A 15798-nucleotide genomic window follows, 5' to 3' on the forward strand; every position below is an offset into this window, starting at 1 on the left:
CTATGATATACTTTGAATCTTTGACATTTTTAAAGATGTACAGCATGTTTTCATTATGGCATAATATTTTATTTTTAATATGAACATAGTGAGTAGTTTTTTGTAATGACTAAATTTTATCTAAAAAGACAATAAGTGTATGTTAATCACAAATAAAGTGAGATTATCTGCTGTCTGACCATGAACTTCGCTGACTCAGTGGTTCAAAGTTACATTTAGGGCTGAATTAGTGAAAATGCAAATTTGGCAGTTTTTCTTTAGCTTGTGCTCTTGCCATTTTGTTCCCTCACTGTATGTTCTGTGCAAGTTGTACATCTGCTTTAATGTCAGACTAAATTCATGTGTTCTGAATTCCTGGGGATTTTTTTTAATTCAAGGAAGTATTCTGTATTCCTCCTTTCCTTTTTTTTTTATCCATTCCTCTATTCCTGCTTTCCAGCTTTGTTTTATTAAGGGCTTTTATAGAACAACAAACAAAACAAAACTAAAAAAAAAAAAAAAAAAAAAAAAAAAAAAAAAAAAAAAAACTCAATCTGTCCAATGCCATAAGGAAAATTTCTTAAAGTCTGAATACACATTGACCTACCTTGAAGTATAAGGGAAGCTGCATCCAACTTTGCAAGGAGATTTTCTTGATGAAAGGGCTGTAAATTCTGACAAGCAGCCAACTTGACCATGTTTATAGCTAGCTGTTGAGCATGTTTGGGGCTTACAGCTAAAATAGTCAGTTTATTCTGGGCTTACCATATATTAAATAATTGCATATATTAAATAATTTAATCATTGAAATAAGCCTACATGTTAAATAATATTACTATTTCCACTTTACAGAGGAGTAAAGTGAGGGGCAGAGAAGTAAAGAGTGTGGCTAAAGGTCACATATTCAGGCAAGGAACCAGGAGTCAATAAATGTTAAGAATCCAGAGCCTGGGCTCATGCACCAACCTGCTTGGGCTGCTGCAACAACATGCCATAGACAGGCGATTTCAACAACTGAGATTTCATCTCTCAGTTCTGGACTTTGGGCAGAACATGACCATGGTACCCGCAGGGTTGATGTGTGCTGCAAGTTCTCTTTTTTAGAGTGTACACACACACACCTTTTCAGTGTGTCCTCACATGAGAAGAGAGAGAGAGAGATGCTTCTCTTTCTTCCTCTTCTTAGAAGGCCACAATCACATCTGACTTGGGCCCCTCCTTTATAACCTCATTTAACCTTAATGGCCTCCTAAATATACCATCTCCAGATACAGTCGTATTAGGGGTTAGGAGTCTAACCTATGAATTTGGGGGATTTCTTCCACAGCATTCCCTTGCTCACCACCCCCATTCATATTCTTGTTGCATGGAAAATACATTTATTCCATCTCAAGACCTCTGAATGTGTCAACTCATTCCAGCATCAAATGTACAGTCAAAAGTTCAAATGTTATTATCTACATCAGATTTGGATAAGATGGTGTGATTCATTCAGAGGCAAATTCTCCCCCAGCTATGAATCTGTGAAAACAGACAAATTATGGAGTTTCAAAATACAATGGTGGAATGAGCAAAAGATCAACATTCCATTCCAAAAAGGAAGAAACAGAAAAGAAGGAAAAGGTGATTTGAACTAAACAAGTTCAGAAACTGACAAGGCAAGGCAAATTCCATAAGATCTTAAAGCTCGAGAACTCTCTCTGGTTTGATACTCTGCTCTCTTGACCCACTGGGATGGCGGGATAGACTTGCCCCTTTTGTCCTTTCAGATAGCCATGAACTTTCAGGTCTCTGGAGGGTATTTCCACCACTGAGGCACTTCTCCCAAATCAGAGAGGTAGCATTACCCATTGAAACCAAAGAGGAAAAAGCCTTGATCCCTTGGCATGTGGTGGGAGTGGCAGCCCCAATGGTCTATAAATGGCTTTGGGGTCATTCTTTTCTTTCCTTGAAGAATAGCACAGGTTCCTACCCAAATAGATTAATGGTTTGATTCTGAAGAATTCAAAAGGTCTAATAGTCTTTCTTTACCCCATCCTGCCTTCTTTCCAATTTATTTCAAACTGACAGTCTCTGTCCTGCTGAAATGACTAAGTTCAAGTGTCACATCCACAATCTATTTATTAAGAATTCATTCAGTTGTACCTTCATGTTCTCTTCACAACATACTTTTACATATTTTTTTGTAAGAGGCTGAGAATTTCCCAGATCTTCAGGTTCTGGTCTCTTCTTGATTACTAATTCCTTCTGTTATTAGCAGGAGTCAGAATCAGGTTCATGTTCCTCTGGGTGGAAGAACAAATGCCACAAACGTGGCTAAGGTAAGCAAGGGTGCAAGACTTTTATTAAGAAGGAAAGTGAGTAATATTCCATTGTGTATGTGTGTGTGTTTGTGTACATTTTCTTTATTCATTCATCTGTTAAAGGGCACCTAGGTTGGTTCCATAGTTTCACTATTGTGAGTTGAGCTGCTATGAACATTGATGTAGCTGCGTCACTGTAGCAAGCTGATTCTAAGTCCTTTGGGTATAAACTGAGGGGTGGGATAGCTGGGTCAAATGGAGGTTCCATTCCAAGTTTTCTGAGGAATCTCCATACTGCTTTACATAATGGTTGCACCAATTTGCAGTCCCATCAGCAATGTATGAGTGTACATTTTCCCCCACATTCTCACCATTTGTTGCATGTATTCTTGATAATTGCCATTATGATTGAAGTGAGATGAAATCTTAAGAGTAGTTTTGATTTGCATTTCTCTAATTGCTAGAGATGTTGAACATTTTTCATATATTTGTTGACCAATTGCATATCTTCTGTGAAGTGTCTGTTCAGTCCTTAGTTCATTTATTGATTGGGTTATTTGTTTTTTTTGGTATTAAGTTTTTTGAGTTCTTTATACATCCTGGAGATTAATGCTTTATCTGAGGTCAGTGTGGTAAAAATTTTCTCCCCATCTGTAGGCTCTCTCTTCACATTATTGTTTCTTTTGCCAAGAAGAAGCTTTTTAGTTTGAGTCCATCCCATTTATTGATTCTTGATTTAATTTTTTGTGCTTTAGTATGGCATTTTGCTGGTAAATAGATGGAGATGGAGAATATCATGCTAAATGAAATAAGCCAAATGCAGAAAATCAAAGCTGAATATTTTCTCTGATATGCAGATGCTAATTCACAATAAGGGGGTAGGAGAGGATAGGGAAGAATAGAGTTACATTATATTAGGTAGAGGCAAGTAAAGGGAGGTGAAGGGGTATGGGGATAGAAAGGATAGTAGAGTGACACAGACATTATTACCTCATGTACATATATGACTGCATGACCAATGTGATCCTATTATATGTATGATCAGAAAAATGAGAAATTATACTCCATTTATGTATGAGGTATCCAAATGCATAAATGCATTCTACTGTGAAGTACAACTAATTATAACAAATAAAAAATTTAAAAATTAATAAAAAATAATAATTTTTTGTTTTTTTAAAGGAAAGTGAGAGAAAGATTCAGAGCTCCTGGCACAGCATGCCTGGGAGGGGCAAGAGTGTCATGGAAGTCTTACAGCTCTCCTCCTTTTAAAGGCAAGTAAAGAGAAGATGATAAGATCCCCTTGATTGGTTTTTGATATTTCAATTGTCCTGTGGCAGGCATGGGCCAGATTATAGATTACACAGTCACTTTTGGCAAGATGGAGACATCTGGTCTTTCTGAGACACAGGAAATGTCTTATAACACGTTTGGGACATGTTAAAATGGCTACCCACATGCTTGCCCTCTTGTGGACCTTCTCTGTCCTTTCCCTACTTTTCACTGTCCATCCTTTGCTATCTCATTTCTTTCAGTTTCTCTTTTTTTCTCATTTTACTACAAGCAGTCAGAAGAAACAGAACCACTCCTTCACCGTCTTGCTTAGAAATCTCATCAGCTAAATATCCAGTTTCATTGCCCATAAGGTCCACCTACAAAATACTGGAGCACTCTTCCAGGTTCTTTGCCATTTTATAACAAAGATCACCTTTCTTTCAGTTTCCAATTTTCCACCTTTCGTCATCAGTATCACCCTTATACCTGTATTTCTGGCATTCTCCTCAAAATCCTTCTACTTTCCTTACATGACCTGGTTCCAGAGCCAATTTCATGTGTTTCTGGTTCAGCAGCATCCAACTTTTTGGTATCCAAATATGTATTAGTTATCTGAGATCACTGGACCAAAATATAGTAGACAGTTGGTTTAGACAACAGAAATTTTCTCACAGTTTTGGAGACTGGAAGTTCAAGATCCAAATGCCAGCAGAGTCAGTGCTTAGAAAGGTTTTCTTTCTTGAGTCACAGATGGCAGTCTTCTTACTGTGCCATCATATGATGAAGAGAGTGATCTCTTTTCCTCTTCTTATAAGGCCATAGTCTTATTAGATCAGGGTCTTACCCTTATGACCTCATCTAACCTTAACAATTTCTTATCACCCAATCTCCAGATACACCAAATACAGTTAAATTGAGAGCTATAAGTTTTTGGGAAAGTGAGAGGGTCACAATTCAATTCATAGTAGCTCCTCACCATAAGAAAAATCACAACTAACTTTGATCTGACTATCAAGGACTGCTAGAAAAATGCTTAGATAGAGTTCATCAAACAATATTTGAATCCCTGACTCTCTCCATTGGGTGTTTTGAGGCAGTGAAAAGTAAACCCTATTTATTTGGTTGGAGTGAATCTGAATGCGTGTTGGAGTGGTGGGAGAGGATAAGAACACTGAGCCAAGATAGGGGTGTGCATTTTCCATCCAGGCTTTAAAGGAAGCCCATTTCTACTCTGCCACTTTCCTCAGATATGAGGAAAATCCATCCTTACCCACTTTGGTTGAAAGGAGGGAAAGCCTAATTGTGAGAGGATACTGCTATGGGGCCAGGAAGGGAAGAGAGGGAGATGGATAATTGGAGCCACTTTTTTTCTTTACACAGGTCTTTCCCACTTATATAGAATGATTGGATAGTCTGGGAGAATTAGGACAAACTAGTCCCAATGCCATTGTTAAACAGAGTCTCAGAGACCTAAACACAATACAAATTTATGGCATATAATAAGGAAAGTAAAAACGGAGGCATGTGAATACAATGCATATGTAATAAGATGTGCTGGAATACTGGCATTACATGGCATTTCCTAAATATACTCTACTAGATTGCTATTGTTCAAAACATTATAATTTGAAATATTATACTGAACTTCCAACTAGGCACCTGGTAAAGTGTAACTTAAAAATGATCTTGGCAAGAACTGTTGCCAGACGTGCATTTATGTCAGAAAGATCTGGAAGATACTTTAAAGCAGATCTTATAGACCATTTTCTAAAGAGTTACACTACTGAATTCGAACATACAATGGATAGATACCTCTAACAGTGGTAGGGTACATGAGGGACTTTGAATTCTAAAAAACTTCCCTTTCTAACATCTTTTGATATATTAAGGCCAAATTTTCCTGGGAAACAAAAAAATCTAGACTGTAGCCATTTTCCTTTGAAAGTGAAGTCCTCAAGGATGATAATGGTCCCATGAGGTCTTCAGTAGGAACTCATCTGAGAGGAGTGATCTAGAGAGTGTCCCGGGTTTATTCCTGAGGTATGTAAGAGGGAGTTGGCCAATCATTGTATATATGTAGCTTGGACTAGAAGTCCCTTCACTTAGAAAACAACCTTAGAGTTATATTTGGGAAAAATTCCTGGAAAATAATAAATACCTAGAAAAATGTGATCTTGATATTGTAAGTAAGTGGCATCATTGAGGCCACACCAGAGAACCAAAGCAAAATAAAGATGCTTCTTGCTGTGAAGGACTTTTAATATATAGTTACACTTTGTGGTAAACAGAAATCATGGAACTTGCTTGTGAGTATACAATGGAATTACTTAACTGATTGATCACTCTTTACTAAGTCCCTCAAATTTTTTTAATAATTTCAGAGAAAGGACAATTTCAAGGTCTTTTGAACTTTTACTTTTAAGTTCTCAAACATATGACACCATACTATAATTGTTTTGGGGTGAATAAAAGTGCTCTCACCCTACCATCTTGATTACCATAACTCCTCATGGTTCATTTACACATATGTTCACTAATGCCATTTCATAATTCTTTAGAGCTTTATAAACACCCCATGGTAAAGAAAATTGATTGTCTATTACACCATTGTTATTCCATTGTCTGTCTCCCTCTGTGTGTGTGTGTGTGTCTGTCTGTCTGTCTGTCTCTCTCTCTTACATATACATGGATATTTGTACCGATACACATTCACAGAAGCAACAACAGTAGAACCCCTGGAAATTGTTGGCAAACAGAACATGGGATTAATGTCTTACTTCTGAAAGTTGGATTGACCACTTTTATTTATTTATTTATTTATTTTTGTTAGCAGGGATTGAATTCAGGGATGCTTAACCACTGAGCAACATCCCCAGCACTTTTTATGTTTTATTTTGAGACAGCACCTTGCTAAGTTGCATAGGGACTGACCAACTTGCTGCTGAGTTGCTGAGACTGGGTTTGAACTTGTGATTCTCCTGCCTCAGCCTCCCAAGCTGTAATTACAGGTGTGTACCACCACACTCATCCTTGACTGACCACTTTTAAATGAGTGAAACAAATATTTTTATATAGTTCTGTATTTTAAATTGCTACACAAAAATAAAGCTAGTCATAAAATAACATAAAACATAACATGCTGTTTCTTTAATAATTTAGCAATTTTACTCCATGATTCATATTAAACTGTTTTTGTTTTGCATATGTAATTCAGAAAATTGTCTACTCTCCACCTTGTTGCACTAAAAATCATGGTGTGTGGGAAGAAGGACTTTGCATGTCATTTAACCCCATATCCTCAGCATCAGGAACAGCCCACCACTTTTGGAACTCACTACATACTCACTGAATGAATGACTTGAGTGAGTGAGTGCAGAAAAGAAGTGAAGTCAGTCTGCAATGATTATAATAATGATAATTAATTTGTTAACAATTAACTTTTAATTTGTTTTACAAATTATATTTTTGAAAGCATAGGTTATATATTATGGAAACAAAATTAGTTGGCAGTTTTAATTAGATATGAAATAATATATGTAAAAGGCCTACAAATATTGATATTAATTAATTTTTAAAATTCACATTACATGAAGTTGAGATGTGCTGGTGGTAATTACAAGTCCTTTATCAAATGCTCAAAAATTACTTAAAATTTTAAAAAAATATTCAGAAGTATATGTAGCAGAGTTTTAATAACCACTAAGATAATTTCTTATGATTTATTTCTGTCTTTTTAATGCTAAAAATACCTTGTTAAAAATTTCAGGTCATTCTCTTGCTTTTAAAATTTTACTGATAGTGGAATGTTGATTGGTCTATGAGTCAATCATCAATATCCTAGCCCAGCTTGATGAATTCTGTGGGCTCTGATAATTTAATCTTTTCCCAGGCATTGATTTCCTTGTTTGTAAAAGAAATTAAAGCATCTACCAAATCCCTTCCCATCTGAAAATTGTGAGTTTTAAAAATCCTGATATTTGGTAATATGTCTGTAAGTTTCATTAAACTCTCATCATTGGGCAAAATGTGGAAATCACCCCTAGAAAAATGAGAAATACCTGCACTGCTTTCTGAGCAAGCAACACCAGTTAACTCCTGGGCAAGCCTGTTATTTCCTGTTTCTCGAAGAATGTCCAGAAATGTAGAAAACCAGTGTTCTTTCTGCACAATCCTGTTTAGCAACTCTCTTACACCTGATTCATTTGCATTATTTTCTGCAGCAGTAATCTGTTAAGAGAAAAGTAGAAATAAAGAAGATTCAACATCTCAATACATTTAAACAGGAAATATCCTTTAGGAAAATTGAGCAATTAAGCACAAGTATTTTTTAAAAGTTTATGTTCAAATACTAAGGAAAACAGCAATGCTACATGCAGCAATTTCAGAGTCTATCAGAAAAAAATCTCTGAGTCAAGCACCCCTTAAAACATATAATTTTTAAGCCATTGAGATGTTCAAACCTGATGCTTAAGAAGTAAATATTTTATCTCAGTTATGAATAAGGAGCACACAAGAAAGCATCTTTTATCAACAGCCACATTTTATCTCTTTTTACCAATTTCTTTCTGTATATCCATGACTTGCTCTTTCCTTTCCTCATAAGAAATTTGTAAATGGGAAATCAAATATTTCTTATCCAACTCCTCTTTCTTCGCTATTACTACTATGCAACTAAGTAATTACTACCACAGATTTACATTTTTGCCTATTTAATATCTGCATTATTTATTATTGCTATAATAAATTTTTCAAAATTTTGGTTTATTTAATTTATGACATTTTTCTATATCTATTCCTTTTGTAAGTATGAAGTAGACTTATTTCAATATCCATTCATTATAATATTTAGCCTTCATTTCCTTTCCCTTTTATATCACTTTAGTAAGTCTTTTTGTAATGTGGATCGTTTGTGAAATCATTATCACAATGCCTCTTCCTAATACAGGTCCTAATAGAATAACCAACCTTTGGAGAAAAGACCAACAAAAACCGTGTTAGACCAGAAAGAAATGAGGCCATCATTAGCTTTCTGTGGCATCAGGCAAGCCACTTCATCTCCCTAAGTCTCCATTTCCACATGTGGAAACTGAGGCCACTGGAATGAAGCTTCAGTATTACTCCATCCTGGTCGCACATAAGAATCACCTGTGGAGACTTGAAAAATATGAATGTTTAGCATCTACCCCAAGGAATTCTGGTTTATTTTGTCTATATTGGGAACACAGAACATTTTTCAAACATTTTTTTAAGTATCTTATGTGATTCTTATCAACATCCTAATTGAGAAATACTGATAGTGATATTCTCAAAGTTCCTTCTCAATATCTGCTAATCTTCTACATTTGTAGTTTGGGTTGTTTAGATTAGTTCTTTCCTGCAAAATTTATGTGTTTTCTAGTCATTTAATTATATTTCAAGACCATTTCATGTCAAGGATTTGTTAACATTTTTGCAATAATGTCTTCCACAAACTCAGTATTAGCTATTTATTTTGAATGACCTAGAAAAGTCTTTACTTTTATAAACATTTCACTAGCAGACACTATTTAGTATAAAAAATTGTTCTGCATAACCTCTACTCAAACATTATTTTAGTCCTATCAGCTAATAGGTAATTATACTGTTTTAGGGTTTTCATATATTAATCCAGAAACCCAGAAGTAGGTATCAACATAAACCTCTTTCACAGACCAGAAGGCCAAGGCACAGAGGTGTTTAGCTACCTCTCCAAGGTTACAAATCTAGTAAAAACTGTCAGAGGTAGAATTTCATCCAGGTAATTGACTTTAGAGGTTAAAACCTGACTTCTTGAGCTATAATCATAACTAAACATTTTCTCCAATTTTATTTTTTGTCAAAAAGTGATTATTTGCACTTAAAAATTAAACTTATGACATTTTAAGTGATTTCAGGCCACTTCTCCCAAGTCATTGTCTAAGCAGTGTCTTGCTCATTTACTACTTTTCTCTAAGTTCATTAATCTCCTAATGAAATTTTTTTACTTCTCTGATATTCGTAGGAGTTTTATTATTGCCTACTAATTGGAGAAGTAATTGCTATTGACACAAATAACACTGGTTTCCGCACCTCATTTTAACTCAACCCTTCCTTTTTTTTTTTCCCAATACTGGGATTGAACATTGAACCCAGGGGTACTTTATCATTGAGTTACATATCCAGCCCTTTTTATTTTTAATTTTGAGACACGATTTTGTGAAATTGCTGAGGCTGACCTTGAATTTACAATCCTCCTGCTTGGCCTCCTGAATATCTGGGATTACAGAAGTGTATCACCATATCTGGTGTCAACCATTTCCATTTTATTATCCCATTTTAATCAGTTTTAAATATACCTGAAAGAAGTAATAAGAAAGTATTCCTCTAAAAATAATTAACGGGCACTGTAATGAATACTTTTATTAAAAATCTAAGCATATTCTACTCACTAAATTTTCTTTGACTATCAATCTGGTAAGTGAATTTTTACTGTGGAAACACATTTGTCAAATTTTCTTTGCCTTTATTGAGCCCAGGCACTTGAGTATTAAGATGCCTTTATTTCCTACATCTATTTGTATTATTAGAATGCAGAACTACATATAACATCTGTGTCATTTCAGTAGCCTCATTAAGATTCTGATTTTTATGAAATCATCCCTGTGTGGGTGCTGGAAAATGCAACAGTTTCCTTTGAAGTAATTTTACACAACACACACACACATTTTTCTTAATCAATCTATTCTATAATATTGTAAAAACATTAGACCCCAATATATAAACATAATACCAGAAATTCTTTGAAGGGGAATATTTAAACTTAAGATTGATATAGAATGATTCCCTCCCCGACTGGAAGTTTTCTCTATGAATTTGAAAATGTCAATGGCAACATTGTTAACTAATTTATGGAACATAAAATATAGGTAAATTTCAATGGAGTTTTACTCAACTGTAAAGAAGAACAAAATTGTCATTTGCAGTAAAATAGATGGAATGGGAAAGCATTGTGTTGAGTGAATAAACCAAACACATAAAGTCAAGGGTCATACATTCTCATATGTGGAAGCCAGAGAGGAAAAATTTTGAAAAAAGGAACTCATGGAAACAGAATAAAGGCCAATAGAGAAGAGGAAGGGGATCAGGGGAAGGGAGGGTAGGAGGTGAAGGGGATATTGGGGGTGAAATTGATCAAATTATACCATGTGACCATATGAATATGTCACAATGAATCCCATTATAGTGTATCATTGTAGCACACCAATAAAAAAAAAAAACAAGCAAATAAATATGATAAATTTGTGGGCAAAGCAACTTTTGAATTTTTTGTTAGGTTTTTTTTTCTTCCCATGGAAAATTAGTGGAGAAACCACAATTGTACAATTAATAAAAAACGTTCTTTGTATAAAAATCTCAGATTGCTCTTTTAATAAAATGGTTTGTTTTAATCTAGTAGAGTTAAACTATCAGATAACAGTAAATTAGGAAGCAAAATTAAGTTAAAACACAGAATTTGTTCATGTTGAAACCACATGAGTGCTTAATGTCAATCCAACAACTAACTTTATTCATTTCTTTTTTTCTGTTATCTTTCCTAATTTGCTTGACAATACAATGAATAAAAGGAAAACTTACTGAGACACTCACTTCCTATTGGGAGAACAGGCCTCAATTTCTAGCTGGACCAGCCTTAGTACCTCTGGTTCTCCCAAATAAATGAAAGGTGTATGAGGTGACCAAGACTACCGGTGTTGAATGCTTTTGAGCAGAGTTGACATATGTACCTCTCTTTAGTTGTTCAGATTGACATTAAGAGTCTGTGGAAATGTTCAGATGATTACTTCTGTTACAGAGTTCATAGCTATCTAAATCAATGGGTGTGCCATGTTGTCATTATGCACCTTAAAAGAAGCCAGGCAGTGCAGGGACACTGCCTTATTGTGAAGGATGGTTCAATTGTAATGGTCTGTAAAAGGACTGGTGTTTACTGTTGTGTCTCCAGCATTTAGAATAGTGCCTCCAGTACAGTAGGCATTCTTTAGTGGTTGGTAGGAAGGATGAACTCTGACTAACAACACTGCAATGTGAGCTCTAGGGAAGCACAGACAGTGTCTCTGGTTTTCTCTTAACCTTTCTCTACCAGCTTGATATCTGGCACAAAAATGCTACTCAAAAAATTCAGTGAATGAATGAATAAACCAGTAAGTTAAATGTTTGTTGGGAACTATAGGACACAAAATTAAGTCACAGATCATTTTCAGAATCCCTACTTTAATTGGGGGAGGGGGCTGGCATAGGTAGGAATACTAAACTAAAATCACAGTCCGAGTAGGTAATGTCTACTGGAACACAAGTAAAGAATAAAAATAAAAGATAAATTTTTGGAAGTCCAGATTACTTAGTTAAGCTAAGTTTAACTTTTGACTTTTTTTTTTTTTTTTTTTTTTTAGTGCTGGGGATTGAACCCAGGGCCTTATGCTTGTGAGGCAAACACTACCAACTGAGTTACATCCCCAGCCCTTGACATCTTTTTTTAAGCTGTCAAAAATTACATTTGGAAATCTAATGCACATCATCCATTCATTCTCCAATGCCTGACAAGGCAATTTAACACTTCATGTGCTTTCAACTCATTCCAGACAATTTTTTGGAAGTGAATTCAAGCAATCAATCAAGTAATCAGTATTTATTAAGTACCAACCCTATACCTAGTCTTGGCTAGGTTCTGGGAGCTTAAAAGATGAAAGACATATTTTCTCCTTCAAATCAGTTTCATCCAGGGACTTTTAGAAGCAGATCTCTATTTCAACGTGAGAGATTTACCTAAATCCCTGAAACTTTAACTTTATAAGGAAATGTACCCAGATAAGTGTTAGTCAATATAATTATATTAAAACAATAAGTTTTTTTCTAAACACTATTTTTCATTTATGTTGACACACTATGAGAAAATAAATGATTACAATGTTCATTTTCATTGGATAAACTTAGGATTAGAAAACTTAAATAACTTCCCAAAGTTACATATATAGTAAGAAGCAAAGATAGCCCCAAATCCACATCTTCCCATTATAAACCTTCATGACTGTCCCATCATACTTTCTGCAATTGGATAAACATCATGGGTGACTTCCACATCATTACAGATTCTTCCAAGTGTAATGTTTCCTTCTCATTGTCTGCCATAGCTTAATTTTGGAAATGAAAATGTATACACACTCACACACACACAAGCATGTATATAAAATTTCAAAATTATATATATACATATATATATATATAATTATTACATTTTCTCAGAGTCCCTGTCACTCCTTAGCCTCAAATAAATAGTTCTTCATTCTTTCCAGTCTCCTATGAAATGTGAATCTGAAGGAAAGTTTGGGCTGCTTTGGCCTTAACTGCCATCATTACACAAAAGTCCCCTTACTCCCTATCATCTTTGTGTCAAATCCCTTGCAATACTGCTAGCTGCCTCCACGCTTGCCAGAATCAAGAACTTGGATAAAATGTAGCTGGCGGAAATTCAATCCAGGCAAGACAAAAGTGATGCTGATAGGCAGAAGTATTTAGAGTAAATAAGAAAAAGTGCTGTTTCACTGGCAATCGGGACATCATACCCACCAAACACAAACAGCTTTGTGGTGTTACTGGACTCTGTTGCTTCTGGACTTCCTAACAGCTACTGTGGCTGGAAATGCCATCTTCCATCTCCAGCTGGCTTGAAGGCTGCATACTTTCTTCCAAATTAAGATTCTGCCACAGTGATGTACACATTTGTCATATCCAGCTGGACTACTATAATGCGTTCTAGTTGGTGCTCAATACACAAAATGACATAAACGCTACAGACAACAGTGTAAAGTAATTTACTTGTTGGGAAAACTGGCCATCACAATTCCATGCATGTTGAGTCTTTGGATAGGCCCTGTAGCTGTTTTGTCTACAAAGAACCATTAACTTTAATCACTAAGGACCAAATCATAATACTGACTAAAGCCAACTGATCTGACACCCAGAACATTGTAATGAAGATACAAACAATTAATGAATCAAAAATAAAAAGGAAAATGTCAAAATCATAACATAGTGTAGACAAAAACCCTAGACTTGTGGTGATTTATCTACAGGCCTTTCAAAATAAGACTTTTGACTTACAACCATGAATAAGGCAGCTTCAAGTAGGCCAGCATTTGTATACTTCATAGTATATTTTCATTCCGAGAAAAATAATGAACATTACATTAAGTTTTGTAATGTTACCTGTCAAATCCACCCTATCAAAATGCTGTCTTTGAGAAAATCTGCTATTCCCTTCCCAATATGAAAAGCTGCAACTAGCAACATATTTCTCCAATGAACTATCTCCAAATTTTGATTCCAGAGAACATGGAAACTTTGATTAAACAAAGAAAAAAAATTGTGTGTGTGTGTGTGTGTGTGTGCGTGTTTGTGCACTGTATAATTTCCTCATTTGAACCATTAAATGGCATGATGAATAATATGGGGCAGAGATTGGAAAGCTTTTACTCTAAAGGGGCAGATAATTAATATTTTATGCTTTACAGCCCATATGGTCTCTGTCCAACTGTGAAAAGCACTCATAAAAAGTATGTAAACAAATGAGCACAACTGTGTTCCAATAAAACTTTATGAACACAGAAAACAGAAAATTCAAAAATCCAAAGACCATTCTTAGCTTCTGGGCCTGCAAAAATGAGTATGAGACTGGATTTAGCTTCTGGGTTATGGTTTACTGATCTCTGTTCTATGGAACCACATTAAATAAGAAATAAAATTTAGTACCATCAGGACTTGAATTTTAGCTCTATACTGCTCTTCCTGGGAAAAGTTGAGGAAATTGACCTACCTCAGCTTTTTCTTTCATAAAAAGAAACAAATTTCATTAGGAATTCACGGGTTATTTAAACATGAAATTATTGTAATTGTACATAGTAATTGTTCAGTTAACATTATTTAATATAAATTCTTGCCTTAATGTTACCTTAGTTTATTTCAGTGAAAGGATTAGAACATTAACTCTTTCGTGTTTAAAATTTCAAAAGTATGTTAAGTGCCTGCATAGTCCCTTTTTAAAGAAGGAGAAAACTAGATTTGCCCACAGAAATAAAAAATCTTTTGTAAACCCTACTTTGCAAAAATCTTTCTTAAAGCCCAGCTCCATTTGAAATGACACCTACCCAATTTCTGTCTTCAATTGTCAGCAGTTCCTTCTCCATGCATTTGTCCAAGACATCTCTAACCAGAAGCTTGTCCACCAAAGTGGGCTGAAGGAGGTTCAGCAGTTGAAGACATTCATCATGAGCCTTCTCGAAAGATGGGGAGGGCAAGTCGGCGAGCTCAGGGTTCACATAACGGGCCGCTAAGGTGTTGCCAGTTTTCTGGAGGGCCACCACAAATTCCCGAGTCCAACCAGGGGACCAGACCTCCTTCTCCAAGGTATTCAGAAGCAATTCAACTGCATGCATGTTACCAGAAGTAGCCACGGTCCTGCGAATTTGCTCCTTCACTTCATTAGTCAGAAAGGTCAGGTAGTCCAATACAGGCTCTACCTGGATGTACGTTTTCAGTCGGACCCTGAAGCAAGAGATGAGATAGCGAAAGTTCTTGTCTGCAGAGTACCCATTCGACATCTTTCTTTCTCAGAGAGGAAGAGGATTCTCCCAAGTAGACGGTCTAGGGTTGAGTGTTTGGAAGGAGCAGGGTCTTCAGCGCTGTGCCTAACCACAAGTTGCCCGCAGAGCCCGGGGCCGGCGCTGGATAGCGGGGTAGCACCTGAGCAGGTGGACAGGTGGTCAGTGCGCGCGGTGACCCGGGCGCGGAAGCGGCAGGTTCCACTGACAGGCGCGGTCGCTTGGGCTCTACCAGGGCCACAGGATTGTACCCTGGAGCGGGAGCGCTGAGTCCTGCTTTCCGCCAGCCAGTCCTTACAGTTTGCCTGTCTGGTTCCTGTTTCGATTCTCTCCTCAGGACTTTCCAGGGCAGGGAGTGCGTTTCGCGGGAGGGGCCACCCTTGGGTCACTGCGGGTAAGAAGGCTTTGACAAAGAGCACCAAGGGAAACAGAAAGGAAAGTGAAATCTCTCGGATCCATTAAGACACCAAAGCTCTGACAACCTGTGTTTTGTCTTCCTGCAGCCTGTGTTTTGTCTTCCTGGCTGGGTTCTGCCTCAGCAATTAGACCCTTTGTCAGCTAAAGGGTAGAGGGCAGGAAAGTGTGAGATT

At 36.3% G+C, this 15798-nt stretch overlaps 1 protein-coding gene across 2 annotated transcripts in view; it reads right to left on the reverse strand.

Moving 5' to 3' along the window:
- Window positions 1–15573, reverse strand: part of Ifih1 (interferon induced with helicase C domain 1) — a 53507-nt gene extending 37934 nt beyond the window's left edge. For both annotated transcript variants that reach the window (XM_047545431.1, XM_047545430.1), the window contains exons 1-2: window positions 14756–15573; window positions 7616–7784 (exon numbers count right to left, since the gene is read on the reverse strand). In XM_047545431.1, coding sequence (XP_047401387.1) covers window positions 7616–7784; window positions 14756–15208 — 622 coding nt within the window. In that variant the 5' untranslated portion in view covers window positions 15209–15573. The remainder of the gene's footprint in view (window positions 1–7615; window positions 7785–14755) is intronic.
- Window positions 15574–15798: the final 225 nt, after the last annotated feature.

The sequence above is a fragment of the Sciurus carolinensis genome, chromosome 3, assembly GCF_902686445.1.
Source record: "Sciurus carolinensis chromosome 3, mSciCar1.2, whole genome shotgun sequence".
Classification (NCBI taxonomy): domain Eukaryota; kingdom Metazoa; phylum Chordata; class Mammalia; order Rodentia; family Sciuridae; genus Sciurus; species Sciurus carolinensis.